The following is a 27,095-nucleotide window of genomic DNA, read 5'->3' on the forward strand; positions in this document are numbered from 1 at the left end:
TAAACTGTACCCTTTGACATCTGGACATAGGCCTCTGAGAACCCAGTGCCCAGCAGGCAGAGGCAAGAGTATGAGTTTCTGGCTAACCTGGGCTACATGAGGAGCCCTTCCCTCACACAGTGGAGAGAAGCTACTCCTACAAGCTGTCCTCTGACCTTCATAAGCAAGCTGTGGCACGCATACAAGCACACGTGTGCTCATACACAAAATAAATTATCTAAATACCGCATGGTTTACAGTTGGATCACAGAGATCCAACTGCCTCTGCCTCCTGAGTGCTGGGATTAAAGAAAGGCATAAAAAATTTTAGACCTAAAAATCTGTAGAAATACAAAAACAACACAGGCTTGGTATGTAGCTCAGGGTGGAGATGCGGTAATGGAGGGACCATGTGCTCAGTCGGGGGCACTGGAAAGGGAAGTCAGTGAACCAGCTGTGACTCAGTCTCCCTCCTATGGACCTAAAGGATGCCTGATATTCTAGAAGTGCTCTTTGGATACAACTGCAAACAAGAAAGTAGCCTTTACACAAGTCCGTCTTTATTTGTAAAAAATAATATGTAACTAGAGCTAACTTGATTTTTAAAATCAAAGTTCATTTAGTGATAATGTACATTTTATAATAAAATTGTAGTAAAATACTGACATTTGATAGTTTAAACAAAGTATCATTCATGTAAAAATCATGTTATAGCATGTAAAATTTAATTAGAAAATTCATGGTTCACAACAGCACGGCATCTTGTTGACACAGCTGAGGGCAGAACAGAATTCACAGTGAGGCTCGACGTTCGCAACAACAGAACCGCATGCCAAGCCGCTAACGCTTACGCTCTCGTAAGGTGCATTGAGAACCGAGCCAGCGGGATCGGACCCCCCCAACCAAGGCTCGTTGGCCTCACAGGGCGTCTCCGGGTCACTTACTTCAGTAAGACCTTGGTGCAAACTCTATTGTCCTCCAAATTAAAATAAGCATCAGCAGCTTTGATCGCCATTTTCAGACAGAAGATAAATTTGTGTTTTACAGTTAAAATCTGTACAAAAGTCAAGCCCTGAAGTGTTTTCCCCAAGAGAAAGTTCTAATGTTAAAACTCTGTTAAAAAAAAAAAAGAGAGAGAGAGAGAAGAGAGAGGTAGTATGTGGAAGTATTTGGACTTACAACGTTGAGCCCGTGTGCTACTTAGCTCATGAATACAACTGAGCCTTCCATACCTAACGTTACCTTCTGCCCGAGAGCCACACTGCGAACTCGCGGTGTCAGAGCTGGGCGCAGCCAGCAAGTGGTGCTATGTGAGAGGAGGAACTCGGCCAATGCAGCCAAGTCACTGGGTCGCCGCGCCCAGCCTCGGCCAGGCGCCTGCAAAGAACGCGGTCAGTACTGAGTCCAGCTCCCTTCACTGGGTGAGACTTCAACTCCGCGGCTCTCACCGCAGAGAAAGAGCGTCCTTCAATCGGAGTCTTCGCTGTTGTAGTAAGAACACAACTGGGAGGCATGCATGCGTGCCCCGCCAGACGGCCAGGTAATAAATAATTGTCAGCCTCAGGGATCCACACATGTGGATCACGGTGCCTGTGCATGCCACCGAGGGCCTCAGGCGAGGGAGGACAACTGCTGTCCCCTCCTCCTGAACGGATGCACAGACGAGAATAAATAACTCAGACAATTAACACCCGTTCGGGTGGTGAATGTGACACAGGCTTCCCGAAGTGCAGGCAATGCCCTAGAATTCCCAGGAAGAAAAACTCCATCTTTTGCATAAAAAGTGCACGCTTGTCCTGTGTGTTAAGTCTTTTAACTTGGGGTCCTTTTATCCAACATGATCCACACTGCCTGGTACACTGGAAGAGTGTGGAGAACACTAACCGCACAACACACATGCACACACACACACACACACACACACGCACGCGCGCACACACACATGTGAGAACAATCTCCAATGGACTGGGGGGTTCACTGGAAGTCAAGAGGTTAAAGGGCAGTCAGTAGGACCAAGGCACCCTGCAACTCTGAAGCTACAGGGTGGAGACAACAGCAGGGGGTGCTCCAGGGCAGGGTGGTGGGAAGCACCCCTAAACATGGCCAGCTAAAGTCTTAGGAAAACAGAATGAAAACTGTACTTGAAAAAAATGTCACAATCAACAGAGGAACATTTTTAAGGGTCAGAATACATCAAGGTTGGGAATCCAAGAACTGAGGTTCCTAGTGGACCAAGCAGACATCAGACATCACAGAGGATAAATGATCGGCTCTGCAGGGTAGGTGGAGACGGCACTGCAGCAGGGCTGCAGGCCGGAGCAGCATCCAGCGTTGCAGAGAGCAGCACCGCCCCTGCAGCCAGGCCTCTCACCTGCACCATCAGTCCGCCAGCAGCAGCGCACCCCAGCCACGCTTTAGGCTTGCCCACGGAACGCCGAGGCAGGGAGGTCCACAGTGACAGTCTCGTGCCATAGCTGTAGCACTTGAAAACACGCGTGGCAGGTTCATAACGTTATGATCGTGCCGTCTTCCTCTAAGAGTCTCTGGTTCGGAGCGTGGGGTTCAAACTCTGTGTCCAGGCTGCTGGGCACAGGCACCGGGTCCTGTGTTGGGGAGAACCCGTTCTGCCCTGACTCAAAGCTGAGCTCGATCTGGGTCAGGGACTCCAGGCTCTGCGCATCAGGGGCAGCCTTGGGGATCTGCTGTGGCTCGCCACTGTCTTCAATGATGATGTCGTCCTCATCGCTGTCCTGGTCCTCTGGCTCAAAGCTGGCTCCCGCCTGCTGCGGGTAGCCCAGGAGGCTGTTGTCCGTAGACTGGCTGGAGCTGCCAGAAGTCCGGCTGTTCCTCACCACGTTGTTCCTCTGGTTGGCTGGCCGCACAGTGATGATGAGGTTGCGGCTGTTGGCTATCATCATGTCGGTCACCTGGTCCAGGCTCTTCCCGGACACCTCTATACCGTTTACTTCTAAAACTTCATCATTGACAGCAAGCAGTCCTGTGCTCTGGGCCAGACCCCCGGGGACGAGCCTGGATATGAAGATCCCAGGGACTTTCTCTAAGCCATGCGGTGTCACGCGGACACTGGAGCCGTCACGGATGTAGAAACCCAGGGGCTTCTCCGTGCCATACTTGTACAGCCGGACCCTCCGGTGGGTCTCCGGGAGGATGTCCACATCTATGATGGACGACACCGGCCGGAAGTCCTGGGGCATGCTGATGACGATATGGGGCTTCTTCCTATGGTTGTCAGGACGTAGCACGTTGCTCAGCACGTTCTTCTTCCGGATCAGGGTGTCCGTACCAAAGGCACTGTAATCAGCTTCTTCTGCTCGGAGAAAGCAAACAAAAGACAGTTACAGAACCGCTGGAACACAGCTGCCCACAGTGGGCCTGGCAAAGGATGGCACTAGCCAACATACATGCTCAGACAAGGACTGCAATGGTGCCTGTCATGCCATAAAGAGAACACTAGAGGGCCCCCTCAGACACAGCTCAAAGGCACTAACTACTGGACTGGCCAGTGAAATTCTGATAAACCAGGCGTGGCCCACACATCTAAGTTCAAGGCCAGCCTGAGCTATGTAAGAAGCTTGAGGCCAGCCTGGGTTACAGAGTGAAACCCTGTCTCAAAATCTAAAAGCCAAAACAACAACACAGTAAACTGCGGCAGCTCTGCAGGCTCACAGACTTCCCTCCTGGTTTTCTCAGCTAGTGTCTGCGTTGCTAGGCAGGCCTCAGTTGCCCAGGCAGCTGAGACACTTAACTATGGGTGTAGGTATGTCACCACTCCAAGCTACAACTTCACTCCCCGTGACCCCCTGAAGTGTTTTGCCTTGTACTCAAGGCAATCCTCCTGCCTCAGCCTCCTAAAAACTGGATTACAGGATATGCCACAATGTTCAACTCTGTCTCTTTTTTGGGTTTTCAAGACAGGGTTTCTCTGTATAACAGCTCTGGCTGTCCTGAAACTTGTTTTGTAGACCTGGCTGGCATCAAACTCACAGAGATCCACCTGCGTCTCCTTCCTGAGTGCTGGGACTAAACGAGCACATGCCATCACCACCTGGTTTCATTTTTTTTTTTAGAGTTTTAAAATTTTTTTATTTACATTGGGGTTTTGCCTGCATGTATGTCTGTGTGAAGATGCCAGATTCCCTGGAACTGGAGTTATAGTTTTGCTCTGCCATATGGGTGCTGGAACCGAATCTGGGTCCTTTGGAAGAGTGGCCAGTGCTCTTAACCACCGAACCATCACTCCAGCCCCCTAAACTCATTTTCAAAAATCACCTTGGGCTCTCAAGAGGACTCAGTAGTAAAGGTGTTTGCTGCCAAGTCTGAAGACCTGAGTCTGGTTCCCAGGACCCACACGGCAGAAAAAGGATCAACTCTTAAGTTCTTCTCTGAGCTCCACATATACTGTTGGCGCGCGCACGCAAACACACACACACACACAATCTTAAATCAGACATAGTGGCTGGCACCTGCAATCCTATCCCCGGTGCAGCAGGGACAGGAAGATTAGGAGTTCAAGGGCAATCTCAGCTACATAGTGAGTTCAACACCAGCCTGGGCTACATGAAACCTTCTCAAAAATTTTTTTTAATTTAAAAATATTTATAAACTATGGGAATTTTGTCTGCATCTATGTATGTACACCACATATGTATCTGGTGCCCCCAGAGATCAGAAGAGGGCATTGGATCCCCTGGAAGAATAGACAGAGATTTTTTTTTTTTTTTGGTTTTTCGAGACAGGGTTTCTCTGTGGCTTTGGAGCCTGTCCTGGAACTAGCTCTGTAGACCAGGCTGGTCTCGAACTCACAGAGATCCGCCTGCCTGCCTCTGCGCCACCATCGCCCGGCTAGACAGAGATCTTAATGGCTAAGTTATTTCTCCAGCCCAAATAAAAATCATTTGTGCCAGTCACGGTGGGGCATGCCTTTAATCCCAGCACTCCGGAGGCAGAGGCAGGGGATCTCTGAGTTCAAGGTCAACCTGGTCTACAGGACAAGTTCCAGGACAGCCCGGCCACACAAAGAAACCCTGTCTTGAAAACAAACAAAAAACTAACTTGAGATATGGTTTCACTCTGCGGCCTAGGCTGGCCTGGTACTCACTACATACAACAAACTGGAGCAATCCTCCTGCCTCTGCTGTGCTAGGAATATAGCGCTGTCCCAACAAGTCCACTTAAAGCAGCCCCTTTAGACTGTTCTCTTTCGTTTATTTAAAACCTTCCACTCTGTCTATTTATCACATCCCAAACAAGGACAAGGGAACGGGCACTCAGCTCAAGAGAGCAAGGTGGCTAGGGTGTGGCAGGCAGGAAGGGCACTCGCCTCGAAATGGCGAGGCCCTGGGTTCAATTTTGGCACCAGCGGCTGGAAGGGTGGGAGGGAAGGGACCTAACCCACGCATCAACACTCACAGCTTAATTAAGGGAAGCAAGAAGGCAGTAAATACTTAGAACACTTGTCTCTTGGTAAATAAAACTCCCTTCTGCCCCATGGGCTCTCGCTCTCTCACCTCCTGCTGCAGCAGAAGCAGAAGTGTGACCCCAGTGCTGCGACAGACTGGGGTAGTGGTAAAGACTGGCAAACTTGGAGCTCCTGAGTCTCCGTTCTCAATATTCCCCCACACACGATGGAAAGCCCTGCATTTTCAGGTAAAACTTTGGTGTTTTTTGTTTGTTTGTTTTGTTTTTGCTGGTGAGATGGCCCAGTGGTTAGGGTGCTTGCTGCTAAGCCTGATGATCTGAGTTTGAGCCCCGCTGCCCATAAAGCAGAGAGCGCCAACTCCCGCAGCTGTCCTCTGACCTCCACATGCGCACTGTGGCACACGTGCTAAGATAAACAGAAAAGAAAAAATGCTGATGCCTATTAAGTAACAACAAAAACATGTGCCGCCTAATTGTGCACCTGCAGCTGAGTTAATTCCTCACGCCAGCCAGTCTGTCACATGCTAGAGACACTGAGCCTAGACACCGCTGTCACCAGGTGACATAAACACCGGGGACTGAAGGGCAACAAGGAAAAGGAAATGAGCAGCAGGAGGAGGGCTGAAGGCCACGTCAGGGCTGGGTTTGGTGCTTGTGCGCAGGCCTAGACTCCCGAGGCTTGAGAGGCTCAGAGGGAACACGGAGCCCAGCTCCGCTGCGCCAGGGACCTTATCTCAAAGAACAAAGCAAAATCTAAACCAACCAACCAAGCAATAGTCAAAGTCAAAACTAACTGGGAAAATGGTCAATTAACAAAGTATACTTCAGTCACAGGAGTACAAGACATGGAGGCAGAATCAGGAACCTCAGTTTCCCAGTGAGGACACCCTGGGCCACATGGCACTTTGTCTCAAAAAGCCCAAACCTCTAATGTGCTCCTTTATCCCCCAAAATACCCAGCTGAGATCCATGGTCCCTGGAGGCTAGAGCTAGCCAGGGCCCTGTGCAACGGCTGTCTCCTCACAGGGCCTGCCCCACGGCCAGGAACACGCCAGCATGATCTTCAGTCCCCCAGTCCATGGGATTAGGAGTACAGAATAATTGGAGACGAGGTGAACCCAGGTTTCTTGACTGGACAGGTGACTTCCAGGTTCCTACCATGCGGGTCAGGTATGGGCGCCTCAGAGGGTGGGAGTGTCTGGTTCCTCTTCTCAGGCTGTGTGACCAGGACCAGGGACCCATGTCTTGGCACCCCCCACCCATAGCCTCTCACAAGAAGTCTGTGCTGTGCCCTTTTGGCAGAAATGTGCTTTATAGTTTGGTCTGAGAAATGAATCCATTGAAACAGGAGTTTTTGGCAAAATCTCGCGAAAAGTCGTGAGGATTAGTCGTATACTAAACTGTTTACTTCAGAACAACCAATAGCAGACGCTTGCATACCATGTGGAGGGAAATTCCAGACCACAGCACTGAGAGAGCTACCGAGCTGCCTGCATGCCTGCATGCCTGCTCATGGGAAACCCTACCGAGAAAACCCAAATCTGCATAATTTGGCAGGGCCTAAGACTCCCTCTGAATGCTCGCTCTAAATTCTCAGAAGCACGGTGCCCGCACAAAGGCATCTCTGTTCTCCCACCCAGCTAATCAGTTTCCAGGCACTGGGAAAGAAACAGCTGGCCTCAGGCCAGGGTGCAGGGTGTGAGCATAAAGTGTAAAGGTGACCATCCAGGAGGGCCCAGCTAGAGGCCAAGGTCACTCCCAGAGGCCCTGGGAGTCCCACAGACCCACAGCAGACCTGGCCAGGGCCATACAGACACACCCCATTGAGAACTCCGGCCCTCAGCCAACAACCTCTGCTCACTGCCCTAGACAAGGACCCACCCAGAAGCTTCTGAAGGGCCAAATGGGATATCTTCCTCACACTGGTTCCCAGCTTTACCACAGTGAGCCCTGCAGGGCCTCTCTCTGAGCCGAGACTTCTTTTTTTTTTTTTTTTTTTTTTTTGGTTTTTCGAGACAGGGTTTCTCTGTGGCTTTGGAGCCTGTCCTGGAACTAGCTCTGTAGACCAGGCTGGTCTCGAACTCACAGAGATCCGCCTGCCTCTGCCTCCCAAGTGCTGGGATTAAAGGCGTGCGCCACCACCGCCCGGCCGAGCCGAGACTTCTTTAAACATCAGTTCTGGGAGCTGGTTCCCTCATCTGAGCTCACTGAAGGCCCAGACTCATACACTCTGAGTGGGGGTGAGCCAGGGCCCATTGTGATAGAAATGGCCACAGAGAACAGAAAGCGAACCTAGCAAACAAAAGCCTCAGCAGGCACCAAGCATTCCTGGACAGGAAAGACACCAAACGGTCCTCAGGAGGCTGGAGAGCTCGCCCCATTGGAAGGTCAGGGGAAGACGGAGCAGCTGTAATGTCAGCTACTTGGAGGCTGAGACAGGAGGATTGGCTCCAGGCCAGGCTGGAGACCTTAGGGAGGGAGACCTTGTGTCAAAATAAAACAAAGGGCTCGGCAGGGCTGGACACTGGGGAGTGTAGGAAGAGGATCAGGAACACAGCAAGGTCAAGGCTAGCCGCCCCCCCACCCTTAACAAAAGCAGAAAAGAAGGGCGGGCTGAGGTTAGCACGCTTCAATGGTGGGACACTGACCTAGCAGGCATGAGGCCCTGTGGCCAATCCCTAGGAACAAGAAAAGGGAAGAGTGCCAGGTGTGATGATATTCACATCACTTGAAGCTGAGGCCCAGGGAATGGGGGACAGACAGGACAGTCACAAGGAACTGTGAGTTCAAGACCAGCCTGGGCTACACAGCAGACCTTGTCTGGTTCCACAAGGCACGTATGTAAAGGAATAAGTAGATATGTTTCAAGGAAACTTTACAGAAAGAAACATCAGGCCTCTGCTTGCCAATTCCATCTAATCCACAATGAAATGAAGATCCTGGGCAGCTCGGGCTGGCGGAGCAAGGCAGGATTCTCTGTGGGACTGAGGTGTCTCCCGAGAAGAGCAGTAGCAGGTAGGAGGAGGACAGTTCCAGATGCAGAGAGGGCATTTATGTTGGGGGGGGAGGGGATGAAGAAGTCTGAAACATTGGGAAGGAAGGGGGACAAACTGGAGGTTCAGAGCTCCTGGGAACCCAGAGATGGTAATCTCATCTGGTTTGTTTGTTTGTTTTTGCAAAGCTCCCTGCAGTGGGCTGGAGAACATTGGGCTCTGTAGGCTCTGAGAATGGTGACCAGTTTGAGGCAGAAACAGCAGGGATGGGAGCATGTGGAAATAAATCAGAGCGTGCGCTGAACTTAGTGACTGAGAACAGGTTTTCTCTGAGGTGGGATCAAGGCTTCTGGAAGGAGCAACTGACATCATTTTGTAAACTGTGGCTCTACAGTTTTCATAGTAAAAACTATGCAAGTATCTATTTTTGTATTTCTTCTTTATGTATTTAGTTTTTTTGAGACAGGGTTTCTCTGGGACCTGTCCTGGAACTCACTCTGCAGACCAGGCTGGGCTCGAACTCAGAGATCCACCTGTCTCTGCCTCCCGAGTTCTGGGATTAAAGGTGTGTGCCACTACTGCCCGGCATATTTTCGTTTTTATTTTGAGGCAGGGTCTTATTGCTATGGAGCCTCGGCTGGCCCTGAGAAAAGAACTACTGTGTATCCCTTGGTTGTATTAAAATTAAACCCTGGATCATTAAAGTGTAACCTTAAAACACAAAGTCATGTCCAGTGCTAGGTCAAGGTCTAAGAACTGGTTTTCTGCCAGTTATAGGTGTGTGAACCACATGTAGAGCAGGAGGCCCTGCCAGCACTGCTCACAAACGCAGGACACAGTACATTTGTCACACACAGAACACCAGCACAGCAAGGCAGGGCACAGAAATGATTAGATTGGGGAGAGGGCCTGTGCTCTAACATGTCTTGGGATCCCAGACTGAGCAGATCTGTTTGGAAATCTCTAGAAACACATCACCCGGACTCTGTTCCAACACTACAGGAATGACCTGGTAGATCTATGTTGTTGTGAGACAGAGGCTCACTATGTAGCCCTGGATGTCCCAGAACTCACCCTGTAGATCAGGCTGGCCTAGCACTCGCAGATCTACCTGCGTGCTTCTGCCTCCTGAGTGTTAGAATTATAGGCGTGCGTGCCACAATAACTAATGCATTCATTTACTGCATGTGACTGAGTATGTGTGCCTGTTTGTGTGCCCGGGTGTGCATGCGGAGGTCAAGGGACAACTTGGGGAATTCAGGTCTCTCCTTCCACCACGTGGGTTCCAAGAATCAGACTCTGGCTGTCAGGCTTGTGGCAAGTACCTTTCCCCAGTGAGCAACGTTGCTGGCCCGCACGGAAACACTGGTGCTGGTGGTCGAGTCCCCATGCCGCTGGCCCGACATGGGCAGTTTTTAAGGCAGCCCAGCACTTCTAGCCTGTCTAGTGCAGCCATGGGGTCACCAGCGCAGGACAGTGCTCGCTGCACAGTCTCACCCTCGCCCAGACACAGCAGGACAAACTCCAGCCCCAGGAGCCCTCTTTGTGAAAACAACTTTCAGACATCAGGTTTTGGTTTTGCTTTATTTTGGCTTCCCTGAGGACAATCAGAGAAAACAGAGTGGGATTTTTCCCTAGCAGAAACTTGTCTTTCTGAAGTGTGGGACACGACTGTCTAGGCACCAGCTGTGCATGTATACACTCCCCAAAGAAACTCCATTCAGTAGCTTATCAGGAGATTCTCAAAGATCACAGTCTTTAAACTTTAAATGGCTTTGGTTAAGTTTCTGGAAAAAAATCACAGCGGAAGAGGGCACAGCCCAGGGTGGTCAGCCTAGTGCTTGCACACGGAGGGCTTAGTTTTGAGACCCAGAACCACCATGAAACAGAAAGGAAACAACAGCTAGGAAAACAGACCAAGGCCTCACTTTAATCCCAGCACACAGGAGGCAGAGGCAGACAGGTCTGTGAATTCAAGACCAGCCTGGCCAACGTACCAAGTGAGCAAGTTCCAGGCCAGCCAGTCTTGAAAGGAAAACCAAACAAATCAGAACACAGACTGCTGCGATTCTGCAGTAAGATGCAAGCAGCCTTAACCCAGGCTCTCTGATGGCTCCACGCAGAGTCAGTGCCTGCTTGAGCCTCTGTTCCATCTGTTTAAAAATCGTTCAATCTGATTCAGAATCAAGTCTTTGCCTTGTTTGCTGGGACCTGGTGGTCAGCAGCACACGAACAAACCAGGTATGCCTAGATCTGCAAGGAAAACTCGTCAGGGAGGTCCCGAGAGACCCCCCCCTCCCCCGCAAAGCCAGAGGCAGAAAGCTGGGAGCTCCCAGTCCACAGAACAGAATGAGGCCCTGAGGTGGGCTGACTGTGAACTTGCCAGTTCTCATGCAGGACAGTCAGGCTGTACTTGTTCACCCAGGACTCCTGGCTGCAGTGGGTGCCATCACACAATGCTTCAAGCAGTAGTTGGTGGGTCAACCTCTTTCCAATTGTCACTAAAGTCATGGTGTATTCAAGACAGAGCTCATGTGGAGACCAGAGGACAATTCTAGGAGCTGTTGACAGTCTTCCACCATGTTGGGCACTGGGATCAGACTGAGGTCATCAGTCTTGGTGGTAAGCACCCTAACCCACTGGGCCATCTCACTGGCTCTCACTGTGCACTTGAGGCTGACCTGGAACTTAGCCCAGGGTACCCACCAACTAACTCTCAATCCTCCTGTCTCTACCTCCTGAGTACTGCGATTAGAAGGGTCAGCAACCATGCCTGACTTAAATTTATACATGCACACACCAAAATCAAATATATAATACATATATTTACATTACACTTTTACTTGTGTTGTGTATGCACAGCCATAGGAGGAGGAAGGAGAGCAAACTTCAGAAGTGAGATCTCTCTTTCCACCATGTGCATCCTGGGGACAGAAAAACTCAGGCTGTCGGGCTTGGTGGCCAAGAGTCCTTATCCTCCGAGACATCTTACTAGCCCTAAGCCTTATTCTTTTTTTCTGAGACAGGTTTATTTGTGTAGCTTTAGAGCCTGTCCTGGAACTCGCTCTGTAAACCAGGCTGGCCTCGGACTCACAGAGATCCGCCTGCCTCTGCCTCCCAAGCACTGGGATGAAAGGCGTGCACCATCACCACCTGGCCCTAAATCTTATTTTTAAAACTAAAAATTCGTCAGGAGTGGTGGTAAAAATTCTTAATCTCAGCACCCGGAGGCAGAGGCAGGTGAAGCTCTGTGAGTTCGAGGCCAGCCTGGTCTACAGGGTGAGTTCCAGGTCAGTCAAGACTACACAGAGAAGCATAAAAACAAACAAAAACACCAAAATATCCCAAAATAACCACAAAAAAACACAATAAAATTATTTAAAATTTTATATTTAGTTTTGTTTGTGCGTATGTGCATTTGTATGTGTGTGTGTGTGTGTTGGGGAAGTATCTTGTGAATAATGGCGCACAAGTGGAGGTCAAAGGGCTTGGTTCTCTCTTTCTACCCTGTGGGTCTCAGAGATTGAACTTAGGACATCACGCTTGGTGGCAATCATCTTTCCCCTCTTAGGTACCTTGCTGGTCCCCTGCATCAAACTCTAAGGGTTATTAATTTTACTGGATACTCTACTTTTATTACATAGAAAACCTTTATCCAAAAAAAATTAAAAAAAAAAAAAACAACCTTTATCCACATATAAACAAACTTCTAAACCTTAATGCCCACGAAGCTGGCTATGGTGGTACACGCCTGTAACTCAGTACTAGAAGGCTGGAGTGGGCCCAAGCCACAGTTGGACATCTTGGGCTAACAGCGCAATGAGTCTCAAAACAAAAAGCCAATGAAAACAAAGACAAAACCCAATGAACAGATGTAAAATAATGAAATGAAATTCCATTGACCACACTGGCAGGCAGACTGAGGCTCAACAAAAGGGGACCCTAACAACACGCTGTAAGGGATGTAGTTTAAAAAGCTATCTTCAGACAACACTGTGGCTCACATGTAATCCCTGACCTTGAGAAACGGGGGCAGGGGAACTGATGGCAACTTAGGACCAGCCTGGGTTACTGAGTAAGACCCTCAGGGAGAGGGGACACGATTCAACTGGTAAGAATGTTTGCTGCCGAGTCTGTCTCCCTCTATGTCTGTCTTTGTGTCGATTCCCAGAACCAAGACGGTGTTGTCCTTGACCTCCACAAACGTGCTGTGGCATGCATGTCCCTCTCCCCTCACAAAACAAATAAATGTAAAAAACGTAGATACTTACATACATAAAACTGCTAATAAGAGGGTTATTATTAGCTTCAAGTGATGAGTCCCATCAAGTGTCTTGCCCTCCCCTCTCTGCCTGTCCAGGTGACATAATGTACCCTTCCCTAGGTCTGGCTTCAAGCTACCGCCTTGCTCGCTAGTCTTGCTGCTCTAACAGTTTTTGCGCTGTTTTGTCCTTTTGAAACAGGGTCTTGTTATGGAGCCCAGGCTAACCTCAAACTTAGTACTCTGCCTGCCTTGGTCTCTTGTGCTGAGATTACAGGCATGAGCCCTCGCGTACAGCCTTCACATTTCTGGCAAACAGATCCCTAGACCCCCACCCTCTACCCCAGACTGTCACTTCTAATCTGCATGGTGAGATAATTTGTTAAGCCTAGAATCAAACTCCTTATTTCCCCGGCAAACCCACCTCTCTGCTGGACTATGATGACTGTTATCGGGATCAAAACCACAGCTGTGTTCTGCTGCGCCCCTTGCTGTCGGCCAGTTTCCCGCCTCACTTCTCCGCCACCTACTCCTGGCTCTGCACACACTGATTCTTGAGAGCAGACACCAGGGCCTCTCGCAGTTGGTCTCTGCCCACAGCATGCCTGCATGGAGCTTGTCATCCACCTAAGGTCACTTGGGAGAATTAACCCTAACTCCCTCAGGACAGACTGCAGCCCCTCAGCAGATGCGGCTGACAGACTTCAGCTTCTCCAAACCCAGAAATGCGAAGTAATCAGGTAGTGGGCATGTCGGACCCCTGGGAGCAATCTAACACTCACCATCCTCCCTTTCCAGCCGCGTTCTGGGTTGGCCTGAGACCTGAGAGGTCTTTATCCCTCTGAAGTGGGCTTTTCAAATCTTTCCTTTACCAGAGAGAAAGGAGCAAGTGGTGGCCAACAGGACAGGTTGTCCATCCCTCCCATCTGTGGCCTCACTGTCTCCTTGTCTCACACACAGGGCAGGGCCAGTCTAAAGGAGTTTTAGGACTCAAGGCACTTTTTGAGAGACCATATTTACAGCCCCCATAGCCATCACTTCCCTTCTCATTTCCCAGTTAGTTTTACATTTACACTATTGTTGTAAATGGAAGGTTTTGCTGGGTGCCACCCTTCCCTCAATTTGTCCGTGTGGTGACGCTAAGGCAGTACAGCCGCTCCACAAAGGATGGAGACTAGAGTAGCCTGCTGCACTGTCTAGGAGACTAGAGTAGCCTGCTGCACTGTCTAGGAGACTAGAGTAGCCTGCTGCACTGTCTAGGAGACTAGAATAGTCTGCTGCACTGTCTGTCTAGGAGACTAGAGTAGCCTGCTGCACTGTCTAGGAGACTAGAGTAGCCTGCTGCACTGTCTAGGAGACTAGAGTAGCCTGCTGCACTGTCTAGGAGACTAGAATAGTCAGCTGCACTGTCTGTCTAGGAGACTAGAGTAGCCTGCTGCACTGTCTAGGAGACTAGAGTAGCCTGCTGCACTGTCTAGGAGATAGTGAATAAAGCCTTGGAGGTGGGTGAGCCTCTGCTGCCAAATTTACTCTTCCACATCAATCCCACAGTGAAATGAAGACTTACTATACACCTAATTTGACATACCCCCTGCCCCCCTTAAGACAGGGTTTCTCTGTGTAGCTTTAGATGCCCTAGAAGAACTCAGGCTAGTCTCAAACTCAGAGATCCTTCTGACTCTGGCTCCCAAGCGCTGCTGGGATCAGAGGCATTTGCTACCACCCCACAGCTCCTAATTTGACTTTTTTTTTTTTTTTTTTTTTTTTTTTTGATTTTTCGAGACAGGGTTTCTCTGTGGCTTTGGAGCCTGTCCTGGAACTAGCTCTGTAGACCAGGCTGGTCTCGAACTCACAGAGATTCACCTGCCTCTGCCTCCCAAGTGCTGGGATTAAAGGCGTGCGCCACCACCGCCCGGCCTAATTTGACTTTTAAAAAAATCTATGAGGGGGCTGGAGAGATGACTCAGTGGTTAAGAGCACAAGCTTGTTCTTTCAGAAGTCATGGGTTCAAGTCCCAGCACCCCCACAGCAGCCTCACATCTGCCAGTAACCCCAGTTCCTGACATGTCTGGCTTCTAACCTGTACACATGTATACAGAACCATGCACAAACACACACTCACTAACATACACAATTTAAAAATAAACGTAATTTTAAAAACGCTAAGAGGGAAGGGCAGCGGCAAGACTGTACAGCAGCAGGTCAAAACACTACCTGCTGCCAAGCCTGTGGAAACACTGACTTCCGCAAGCTGTCCTCTGACCGCCACAGCAGTCAGTCTCTCTCTCGGGAGTTAATGGTTAAACACACAGACTTTCTTCTGTACATTCCGAAAGGCTTGGACATTAAATAAGCCAGCAGTATCACCACGTGTTAGCCCCTCGCAAGGTGCAGACCCACCAGGTCAGAGGCAAAGCCTCCATACGAGGGTACTCACCCTTCTTCTGTATAAAAATCCTGAGCAGTGGGCTGGCAGTGGAGACAGCCTTGTGGTAGTTGTCATCGTTGTTTATGGGCAGCAGGTCCCCGTGGATGTCCGCGTAGCCCACTAGCACGTCCACATTGGGAATCTTGTGCACATGCTGCAGCAGCCCATAAAACTCCTCAAATTTCCCAGGTTTGGATCTTTCCAGCGAAAACCGACGAAACTCGGCTCCAAACTACAAATGTAACATCAGAAAGCAGGAAGTTAGCAGTCATGGTGGTGCACGCCTTTAGTTCCACTTGGGAGGCAGAGACAGGAGGATCTCTGTGAATGTCAGGCCACAGAAAGCCATGCTGTGAACCTCACTGCAGGAGCCGAGGGTGCTGCCTCACTCTGTGCCCAGGTCTCTAACTGTGCCTGGAGCCCAGACCAGGGCACTGGAGGCATTCACAGACCTAACTTCCTACCACTGCAGAGCACCCCATAAGAGGAATTATCTGTTCACAGGCCGACAGAGTGAGGTTTGAATGGAGAAAAGGACTTTGAGCGTCGTGGCATGAAACAAATGACGTCATCATGTAAGAAATACGGAAAAGAAGCATCTTCCCCAAGTTAGTGTAAGAACAAAAGAGCTTATTATCAAACACATCAGCTTTAAAATCCTGCCCCATCTGGCTAAGAAGCACAGCTGTCCCGTCCATCCATCTGTCCAGCTGTCTGTCTGTCCCTGTGCTAGGCTCAGGGTTGGGCTGCAGGGACCAGGAGGCCAGCCTGCTTCAAAAGCTCAGCAATTAGTGGGTGAGGAGAATAATCACCTCAGGGAGGCTGGAGATCACAGGACAGGCAGGAAGCACCCTCTGTCATCCTATTTACCTTCCAGGTTCCCTAAGGCCACACATTAAAGTATCTCCTGAATCCCTGTGGGACTGGTGTGGTGTGCTCTCAAATGGGAAGCCTGAGAAAGGCTCTTCAGGCTTCTTCCAAGTGTCCGTCACACAATTCTAACCCTCTCTTTAGGAGTCACTGGGTATAGCGCATATTAAATGTTTAGTTAAACGCCGGGGCGCGGCTGAGAGATGGCTCGGCAGTCAAGAATACTAGCTGCTCTTGCAGGACAGGAGTTCAGTTCCCAGCGCCCTCACAACCACCTCTAACTCCAGTTCCAGGGGATCTGATACCTTCTGACCTCCCAGGGCATCAGGTACACACGTGGTGCTATACACACATACAGGCAAAACACTTATAAACAGAGGGGAAAAAAGGAAAGGAAGAGGGATTCTGGTTCATGGAGGGGGATCTTACTTTTTTTCTTTGAGGCTGGAAGCGTACATCAGTGGCAGAGTATGAAATTAGCATGTGCAAGGCTTTCCAGCCAGAACCACAAAAAAATGTGTAAAGTAAATGTTCGCCAAACATGTTTGACCGGCAGACTTGTTTTCTGTCTAAATTCCTAGGATGGCCAGGAAACATGAATGTTCCACAGGAACGGCAGGTGCCAGGCAGAGAAAGGCTCTCATCCCAACAGGCTTTCACGACCAACGCCAGCCCAGGGCACCCAGCCATCTAGCCCACCGCTACCTATGGCTGCCGTCTTCTTGCCTGCATACCCACTGTTTGACATTAAAACAAAATTCGCTTGTCTTACTCCTAGCAAATTCAAAGTTTCCAAAACACATTCCTGAGATATAAACACTAACATTCGTCAAGAAAAATCAGGTGACTCATATCTAAAGCTCTCAAAAAGTTAGTCACACCTACACATTTCAGAATAAATAAAGCCCAGGGAACACCCTCCATATCAGTCCTCTGACGATGCTATCAAAGGCAGTTTCTCCTCAGCTTTCTGGAGTCCAGAGAGCAGGCTGACTCACCCCAGGCTATCACCTCCCCTCCCCTCCCCTCCCCTGGAGTCTGAATGGGAATGCACCTAAAGATTTAACCCTTTAGGTTTCCCCAAAGCTTATGCAAGCAAGTTCTTGGCCCAACATCTTCTTTGGCTTAAATTCATAGATTAAAAACAGCAGGTGCCCTCGGCAGCCAATGCTGGCAAGGAGGGGAGGTGGTGGGAATGGGTTACCTCTTGCTGCAAAGTAGGATTGTAAAAACTTTTAGGACATGAAGAAAAATTAGAGATCAAATTAACCCAATCAGTAATTATTCGCCTCGGAATTTTTTTTTTTTTTTTGGCTGGACCAGTCTGCCTAGAATCCAGATGTATGTGGACTTGTTTCCCAGCACCTGTTGGCATAGTCTAGAACTTGGTTCTTTGGAGGGAAGGGAAATGAAACCTGATCCTCTGGAAGAGCAGTCAGTGCTCTTAACCACTGACCCATCTCTGTCCCTAATTTTGTTTGTATAGTAGGATCTCCCTGTGTGGCTTTAGTTGGTCTTGCAGTGGGAGCTGCAATGTGAAGTGTTTTTAGAAGGACTGTGAACTCTCCATGTGCCCTTGAATAGCAATTAGGAAGCTGTCTGTTTCAAGGCTGTCTGTGAGGGGCAAGCCTCTTGGCTGTGAGGGCGATGCAACCCAGCCCCAGTAGGCCAGTTAAGCTCTGGGACAACAGCTACAGCCCCCGCCCTCGGGACCAAGGTTACCTAAGGACGTCACAGTGATTACAGAGAACTTTCCCACTTCTGGAGAAACAATCAGGAAGATAAATCAGTTACCAAAGAAATCACCCAGTTGTTGGCTTCACACTTCTACCCAGACCTATATTTACACCACCCATTACTGTATTATCTGTACCATGCCTCCCTTTCCAGAGTAAAGATGATAAAGTCGACACTACTGTTTCTCTTTCTTTCTTCAAGACAGACAGACAGACAGACAGGGTTTCTCTACACAGCCTGGCAGTCCTAGAACTAGCTCTCGTCTCTAACTCAGAGATCCGCCTGCCTCTGCTTCTGGTGTGCTGGCACAGTCTCCTCCCGGCTGACTCTACTGTCTCTGTGATGGAGGCTCCTGGTCATCATGCACGACCTGCATAGATCCAGTTTTGGTTCCAATCTCTTAACTGTGGTATTATAAAACTGACATCGAACCAGCAAAATAGCTCAGCAGGTAATGGTGCTGAGAACCTACTCCTGAAGGTGTCTTCTGACCTCTGCACCCACACTATGGTACTGGTGAATCCCCCTCCCCCCAGACTCATGCGCACCAAGTAAATAATTACAATGTAATAATTTAATGAATGTTTACCATCATGTAGCATAAAATGTAACTCTTTTTTTACAAGCAGGGCTAAGCTAGGACTCCTGCACACACCTTTACTCACAGCAGAGGCAGGCAGACCTCTGTGAGTTCAAGTCCAGCCTGGTCTACAGAATGAGTTCCAGAACAACCAGAGTTATGTAGAGAGACCCTGTCTCAAAAACAGAACAACAACAAAAAAGAGCATGAACTGCTTTTTCAGAGGACCGAAGTGTAGTTCCCATCCATTTCTGTTGGCTCACAAGCACACGGAACTTCAGTTCCAGGGGAACCAATGCCCTCTTCTGGATTCCACACACACCTGCAATCATGCACACATATAATCTTTTCTTCTTTTTTTTTTTTAAATAAAAATTAAGTAAATTCCAATGGTAGAGGAAGTCAATCTCTGAGTTCGAGGCCAGCCTGGTCTGCAGAATGGACAGGACAGCCACAGCTACACAGAGACTCCGTCTTTAAAAAACCAAGAAACAACAACAAATTTAAGGTCCATAGACCTATGTTTTCGTTTATTGGCACGTGGAACAGCCAGACTGCATTTCACCGAGCATATGTTCTGATTGCCTTGCTGCCCTTTAGGGGAGTGTGCTCACTAGGAGTGCAGGATGGCAGCTGAAACACACACCACATACTTTGGACAGAACTATGTAAAATATTCAAAATCAGTAGATGGAAAAGAAAAATAAAAATCTTGAAATTCCGGTCCCTAAGAACTCAGTTTCCTACCACCAGAGACCCACTCCTATCTGATTTATTGGCACACCTAGAATTGCTACTCATTTCTTCCTATGATAAAAAATTAAAGACGCACTACCAAGATCAGATCATAAAACTGAGTGGTTAGCATTGCGCAACATCACAAGTGGTTTTCTTTTCTGACCTCAAGTCCCACAAGCCAAACTACAAAAAAAAAAAAAAAAAAAAAAAAAAAAAAAAATGCCAGGAGAAAGTTCATGTGTTGAGCCTGGCACAGACAGCCACAACAGGGCCAGATAAAAGATGTTCGTTTCTGGAGTTACTGTTACCCTTGCATTCAAACAAGTCACCTCAATTGGCTATTATGCCATGGAGAGCCCAGCCCAGGAAGAGTATGCTTCTTAAACTACCATACAGTTTTATTTATTTATTTATTTTTAGATCAGGCTGGTCTCAAACTCAGAGATCCACTCGCCTCTGCCTCCCAAGTGCTGGGACTAAAGGCGTGCACCACCATGTCCAGCTCAGTTTTATTCTAAAAAAACAAAACAACAATAACCAAAAAAAAAAAAAAAAACCTTAAAAAAAATTTGGGTACATATGTCTCTGTACGTGTGCCCTGTGCAGCTGCCCTGGAAGCCAGAGCATCAGAACTCCTGGACCTAGTGAGGGGCTGGAGAGAAGGCTCGGTGGTTAAAAGCAAGGCTGCTCTTCCAGAGGCTCTGGGTTTGGTTCCTAGTGCCCATAAGCGGTTCACAAAACTCCAGCCCCCGGAAATCTTATTCTTTCTGGCTTCTGTGAGCACTAGGCATGCAGGTGGTACACAGACATACATGCAGCCACTTATATACATAAAATAGGAAATTTTTAAAAATTTACAAGTTCTGGGCTAGACAGATAGCTCAGCGATGAAAGCATTGGCTGCTCTTCCAGAGAAAGAGCAATTCCCAGCACCCACATGGCAGCCCACAACTGTCCGTAACTCAAGTTTCAGTGGATCTGACTCTCTCGCACGGGCATACATGCAGGCCAAATACCAACACACATAAAAATTAAATAAACAAAATAATCACTTTAAGAAATTAAAAAAAAAACCGTACAGGTGCTTTTTGCTTGAGAGGGGTGAGAACTGAACGTGGGTGTCCCGCAAGAGCAGTGCCCATTAGTACCATCTTTCCAGCACCAACAGCCTATTATTACTAAGCAGATCTGGGTTTGAATCTAGTGCCTATTCTGGTAGATAAGTCCCTCCCTCCCCTTTATGAAGACTGAATCTCACTGTATGGGTCAGGCTGGCCTGGAACTCCTCCAGCTCTACTAGTTTGGCTACATGGTGAGTTCCAGATTAGTCTTAAGTCAAAGTAGATTTAAAAAAAAAAAAAAGACATTAAAAGCAAATGTAGATCTGTGATTCTTAGTTAACAGAACATTGCTCTCAAGCCCAGACATCACACCTCACCCAAAGGCTCCAGCAGCTTCCTCAGGCTCCTTGAGCTTTCAAACCACTCCTGGGACCGACATTCCCCCAGGGGTCCCTTAACCAACACCCCACAGGTGTGCGCTGCACTGCTCCTGTGTGTCTCACCTCAGTTCTATTCTAAATTCTCAGCACCAGCAATGCCCTCTGACCACTGTTCTATTAAGTTGTTCCATAAAAAGTCATCCGGCAAGACTTGGTCCTAGAGCAGAGCTAGGGGGACGTCACACCCTGTAGAAGCTGGTCATCTTGTCTCAGAATTCTCAAAGAACCAGGCTGTATCATTATTCCAGCCCCTTCTGGCCTTTCAAAGTCAGGAGAAGCTTGCCTGCTGTTCCGGTGGCTGCAGATCACCTTCAAATTCCATCTGAAAAGCTCCCTTGGGAAGACCGCATTCCCTAGCTAATCCCCCACAGGCCACTCTGCTCACCGGGCCTTGAGATTGAGGAATTCCTCGGACACTGAAGTCACTATCAGCAGACTGGCAGACCCGCCAAGGGGGAAAGCAATCGACGTGAAGGGTCGCACTGAAAAGAGCCGCAGCGTCTCAAACTGTCAAGCGCTGCTCTAGAGTAAGGCGATAGGGCTAATTCCATAGATTAAATGCATACCAAAGTTACAGCTGGAAAAAGAGGCTCTCCTCCATTCGACGTGCCCCCGAACCCCAAGAAGGGGTGACATGAGACAACAGGGTGCTCCAAAACCCTCTGACTCATGCCCGGGGTGAAGGGCTTCCCCAAAACTATCGCATCACTTAGCATTCGAGCGGTCCCCATCCCACCCCTAAAGCAAGGCGGGAATACGAAGGATGGAAAACAGAGGCTGTGATGCGGAACAGACGCGAGCGCTCCCCGCCGCCGCTCTCCACCAAGTTTCTCTTCTACGTGCTCGGTCCAGCAGATCGCCCTCCGCCCGCGTCCCCACCGGGGCAACCCGGGTCCACCATCCCGCCACCCTGCGTCCCCGCCGCCCCGCCCTGCCGCGCACCTTGCTCTTCACCTCCATGGTGCCTAGGCATCCGCTGCTCACCCCGTGCCGGTGGCCGCGGTTCATGCTGAGCGCCGGGCCGGCGGCCGCCTCGACAGGGGCCGGCCCTCGGGAGCGCGGGCAGCGGGGCCGCGGAGCGCGGGCTCGGGACTCGGAGCGCCGCACGGCGCCTCGTCACCGCACCTGCCGAGGTCCGCGCCGCGCTGTGCCAACTGCTCCGCGGCGGCCCGAGGGTCGGACTGGCAGTGCGGCAGGCGGGGACGCGGGTCCCTCCCAGGGAGGCTCGGGGGCGGCGGCGGCCGCGGTGACGAGAGGGCGGAGCACAGTCCCACAGTCGCCGCAGCCTCGCTTCCCGGCTGCCTCCCCCGCGGGCACGCGCGCGGCCCGGCGCTCGTGCACGCAGGCACGGCTGCAGCCGCGGCGGCACGTGCGCGCGCTCACCTGCAGCCTCCGAGCAGCCTCGGCGGCTCGCGCTCCGCCCACACCCAATAGGAAGCGCGCACCTGCGCCCGCGGCGCCAGCCAATCGGCGGGAGGCCTGCGCGGCTCGCGCGGCGCGTGGGCGGGCCTCGCGGGCTGAAAGCCCCGCCCACTGCCTCGCGATTGGCTCTGTGTTGCGAGGGAGGGGCGGGATCACCTGAAACTCGGGGGCCTCTCTGTATTGAGCAGGGGAGCAGGAGGACGCATGCGCCGGCTGGGGAGTTTCCGCCCGGAGAAGGCACTCGGGGAAGGCAGGCCGGAAGCGCGAGCGCACCTGGACAGCGGCTCGGGAGGGTGTGTGTGTTCTGCGCACGCGCGGGAACGTTCCCGTGTACCCCAGTCCCGGCGGAGTTCTGCTGCGTTGATTCGAGGCGGCCGGGCTCCCGCGTCCTTCTTCGGCCCGAGCCGCCGTGCTGCGGGGTTTAGGCACCCACTGCAAGTCTTGGCCTCAAGATTCATGTTTTCCCGCCTTTGCGGGGGTCACTAGGGGAGAGGCTGGGGGCCCTGGTTCCGTGGGAGGAGGCTTTAGCCTTCGTCTAGATTGACGGTTCTCAACCTGCGGGTCGCGACCCTTGGGGCGGGTGTGTGTGTGTGTGTGTGTGTGTGCCATCGGAAGCACAGGTGCTTACGATTCATCACAGTAGCAAAATTTCGGTTATGAGCTAGCAACGGAATAATTTTATGGTTGGGGGGTCACCACAGCATGAGGAACTGTATTAATAGAGGTCAAGGCATCAGGAAGGTTGGGAACACTGCTCCAGATCTTATCTGCCCTGAGAGTACCCTGGGCCCCGGGAGAGGACCGGAGAGCTGAGGCCTGCCATGATCCCTGCAGGCCCTGGCTCCCTGCAGACCTCACCATCCGCCCTCTCGAGGCTGACGTCTTCTCTCCATGGAGCCATTTCTTGGCCTTTGGCTGTTTGTACCAACGCCAGCCTCTGGGTTGTGTTCTGTTCCCCCAGCGACTGAGCTGTGTCCCGGAGTAACACAACACCAAGCCTACTCTCTGAGCGCCCCACACTGGGGCTCCTGCCTCTTTTCTGTTTTGTTTACCTGTTGACCCTGCTGCGACTAGGAGAAAAATGAAGTTCAAGAGACCCTCCAGATTCCGCCTGGGAGCCAGGATGGGCTGAGAGCTGAGGAATTCATCAGAGGGCTTCCCTTCTGTCTGCCCCCTCTTTTACTGCAGAGCCTGACACCTGCGCCTTCCCTTTTCCTCTGTGGTGGGGCCCAGACTTCCTATTTTCCTTTGTGCATGTGAAGTTTTTGTTTTTGTTTTGTTTTCAAGACAGGGTTTCTCAGTGTAGCTTTGCTGTCCTGGAACTAGCTCTGTAGACCAGGCTGGCCTCAAACTCACAAGAGATCCACTTGCCTCTGCCTCCCTAGTACTGGAATTAAAGGCATGAGCCATCACTGTGAGTTTTGAGCTATGTCCGTCTACTTAAACTAGAGGTTCCCAAAGGCGGGCATACCCCTGCTTTGCTAAATTGAAGCAGTTCACAGAACCAGTCTCCTGATATGCTCTCGGGTATGCCTTTGGGGACAAAGGAGCCAAGTGTGTGACTTCTCCAGGCTACACCCTATGCCTTCAAAGATGAGAAGCTCTTTCCCTTGAACAAATCGGCTCACCAGATGTTAGTAGGAGACACTGGCCTTTGAGCACTGGATAGAGAGAGACTGTCCCAAGCTGAATTGGTGGGGCTCTGTTCCCCACCAATACCTATATAGAGCCCGGGGGGGAAATAAGAAATTTGGCCAGCCTGGTCTACAGAGTGAGTTTCAGGACAGGCTCCAAAGCTACAGAGAAACCCTGTCTTGAAATACCAAGAAAAAAAGGAAAGACACCTGGTTGTGAGGGGGCAACCACAAGCCTGGAATCCTTGTGTCAGCCCAACAGTTGGAGCTGTTTGGGTCCCAACACCCCTTTAAGTAAACTACGAGGAACCTCAAAGTTTGTGTGTGTCTATGCGTATTTATCGTATTGGAGTTAAAAGCGAAACTGGTTTAAAACAATACACAATATGCATTTCAAGCAGTCAAAGATGATGTCATCATTTGTCATGTCCCTTCAGGAAAACTTCATCATTTGCTCCTGAGACAAGGAAGGTGAGAAGTGACACCTTAGAATCATGAGAACAATTGGACTTTGGGAAATCCCCTAGCAAGAGTTCCAGGTACCAGTGGATCTGTGCGGTGTGCTAGAGAACATGTCCACCTTTGCGGACCTCCAATCTCGGCTTCCTCCTGCCTCTGCCCTGAGCAGGGTCATGCCTTGAGAACCCTGTGGCCAGAGCGCCCCGTGAATGATGCCAGGGTGGCTGCTGTAACTGTTATCGGGATTGCTGTATCAGAGGCTCTAAGGAGGAAGCTCACGGGTGCCAACGCACCTGCGCACCTGCGTGGGCTCTGCATTCCTGGAGCTGGCGTCACATCCGTCCTCACATCCTCCCATCCCCCCGGGTGTGGCATCCTTCTCTACCTGGACTTTCCTTTCTAGAAGGGAGGGCCAGCCAGAGCTTCCTGGATCTCTCAGGCCGGATCTGCTGTGAGCCAGGGCTGTGTAAGGAAGGAATGTAGAAAATGGTTTGAGTTTGATAAAGGTGTCGTGGGGGAGGGGGCGCCTTGTCAGTTTTGCTTAAGAAACCTGAAGACCAGAGGAGCTGTGTGGATTAGGCCTTAACTCCTGCCTCTCCAGCTTACAGACTGATCCTAACCTTGTTTCTCTCCACTCCCTGCCCCCAAATCCTCAAGCTGGAGCTGATGCAGACTGACATGGGGCATGAGAATCTTCGTGAATTAGTACTCAGTAGGTTCAGAGATAAGTAAAGTGACTGACCCGGCTCCATAAATTACAGGCTCCTGAGATCATGAGTCTGGAGTGGGTCACCAGAGCTCCACACCCACACACCACCATCCCAGCCCTGAGACGGCTCGGGCAAGGGTTAGGGTTCACCTTATCCTCTTCCAATATGGGCTTTCTTATACATTACAAACAGTCGGCCCTGAGTGGTGGCCCAACTTGTAATACCAGCACTCTAGGAGGGTGAGGCAGGTGGATTGCCTAAATTCAAGGCCAATGTGGTCTACAGATTGAGGCTCTGTCTTTAAAAATAAGGACCGGACCCAGTGTGGTGGTACAGGCCTTCACTCCCAGCATCTAGGAGGCTGAGGCAGGTGAGTCTTGAGTTCAAGGCCAGCATGGTCTACACAACAAGTTCCAGGCCAGCCAGCAAGATGGCTGAGCAGGCACCACAAAGTCTTACAGCCTGAACTCCATCCCCGGAACCCACAGAAACAGACTCCCACAGGTTGTCCTCTGACCGCCACACAAATGCTGTGGCATGCTCACCCCCACACATACACACCCACAAGAGAAATGCAAATATACACAACCAAAAGGCAGTCTAGGCATGGCTTAGCTGCTCAGGTGCTTGTGGAAGCACAGGGAACTGTGGTTCATCCCAGAACTCGTGGGAAAAGAAAGTCAGGCCATGGTGGTATACCCTTGCAATCCCGGCACTAGGGAGACAAAGGCAGGAAGACCCCTGCACCTTGCTCACTGGCCAGCCAGCCTAGCATATTTGGCAAGTTCCAGATCAAAAAAAGAAAGAAAAAGTGGGCAGCACTTGAGGAATGACTCCTGAAGCTGTCCTGTGGCCTGCGCGGGCACACACACCCTTAGGCACGCATGTGTGCACTGCACAACTGCGCAGGTCAAAACTCCAAACACTGTGAAATTCTTTAGACATCTACCTTGTGTGATGGAAGCGCTTGGTAAATTTCCACGGTGATTTTTTTTTTTTTAGCATTTGACATAAAGATTGTCTTCCTCCAACTCTTAGAGAAGGGAGGGAGTGTGAAAACCCAGAGGGGGCACAAAGTCACACAGGGTGCCCTTCAAGGAATGTCCCTACCAGCTCTTTCTCTTTCCTGATGGAGATGGTTAATGATTTTTGGAGAAATAGCTGAAGTGTGTGTTATGAATCTCTGGCTACTCACCCGGGCATTCTAAGCCCTTTAGCCGAGGTGGAATTCGTCACATGTTCTCTTTTCTGGTTAATGACTTATAATGCTTTACTGGTTTGGAGGGGCCTGGGGCCCATGGCTAGGGAGTGACTGTTGCTCCCTGTAACCTTTTAGAGTTCAGCTGCCGCTTTAGCTAAGAAAACTTATCTTTGCAGGAGGCATCTGGGCCAGGCGGCATTGCCTCTCAGGGACCCAGGATGAGGTCATCTCTACTATCCCTCCCAACTCAACACTCTGTGGCTCCCTAGGGATCTCCGAGAGAGTGATGGTATTTCAACATTACCAGCATGGGCTGGAATGGAAAAACTAACCTTCCCATTGTGGTCCATAGTCAGGCTGCAATCATTGGCCAAGACACTTTTCCCAGGAGGAACTGATGAAGATGGCGATTGTATTAGCATTTATATGAAACCGAACAGGTGCCAAGACCGGGCCTAAGTGCTTCTGCACGGTTTAACTAATTTAATCTTAAATTGCAGGAAAGAGCATAGTGTCTGGAGACGGCTACCGGAAGATCCGGCTTGTTGTCTAGGCTGACAGGTCACTGAAGTCCTTGCTCTGCTCCTCACCAGGTGGCGTGGGCCCTGTGCACTGAAGCAGCTGGCACTCTCATCTCTTCTATGAGATGGGACAATAGTGTTGGCAGTGTGAACTCGTAGCTAGTCATGTTGCTCAGAGGAGAAATGGCACAAGACCGCTTTGCAAACCACCACATCTGAGGCAGACATGCACTAGTCTTACTGGCTAAAACGGTGCTACCAACAGCTCCGAAGGAACGGCCTAGAAATAAAAATGGAAATGTGGCAAACCTGTTTTTGTTTTCAAAAGGGGCTACTTTATGTGCGTGTGTGCGTGTGTGTGTATGTGTGTGTGTGTACACTCGTGAGCATTGTATTCACACGAGTACAGGTTCGTGCACCTGTGCTCACAGATGTGGAGACCAGAGCAGGGCATGGCTGTCTTCCCCAGGTAAACTTTTTAAATGAACATCTCTTTAACAGGTCAACAGTCAACCTGGAATGGTGTTTTTTTTGTTTGTTTGTTTGACTTCATTTATTTTTATGTATATGGGTTTTAGCTGACATGCATTTCTATGCTAATCACCCTCTTGTTGCCTGCAGA

The 27,095-nt window shown here is 50.2% G+C and overlaps 1 protein-coding gene across 1 annotated transcript; it reads right to left on the bottom strand.

The window, feature by feature from the left end:
* Positions 1-525: 525 nt before the first annotated feature.
* On the bottom strand, positions 526-21,817 carry Pard6b (par-6 family cell polarity regulator beta). Its single transcript, XM_057780831.1, has 3 exons — positions 21,469-21,817; positions 15,110-15,332; positions 526-3,307 (listed from the first exon to the last, which is right to left on the bottom strand). The coding sequence occupies exons 1-3, from the start codon at positions 21,532-21,534 to the stop codon at positions 2,484-2,486; spliced, it is 1,113 nt and encodes a 370-aa protein (XP_057636814.1). The 5' UTR covers positions 21,535-21,817; the 3' UTR covers positions 526-2,483.
* Positions 21,818-27,095: the final 5,278 nt, after the last annotated feature.

The sequence above is a fragment of the Chionomys nivalis genome, chromosome 9 (assembly GCF_950005125.1).
Source record: "Chionomys nivalis chromosome 9, mChiNiv1.1, whole genome shotgun sequence".
Lineage (NCBI taxonomy): Eukaryota > Metazoa > Chordata > Mammalia > Rodentia > Cricetidae > Chionomys > Chionomys nivalis.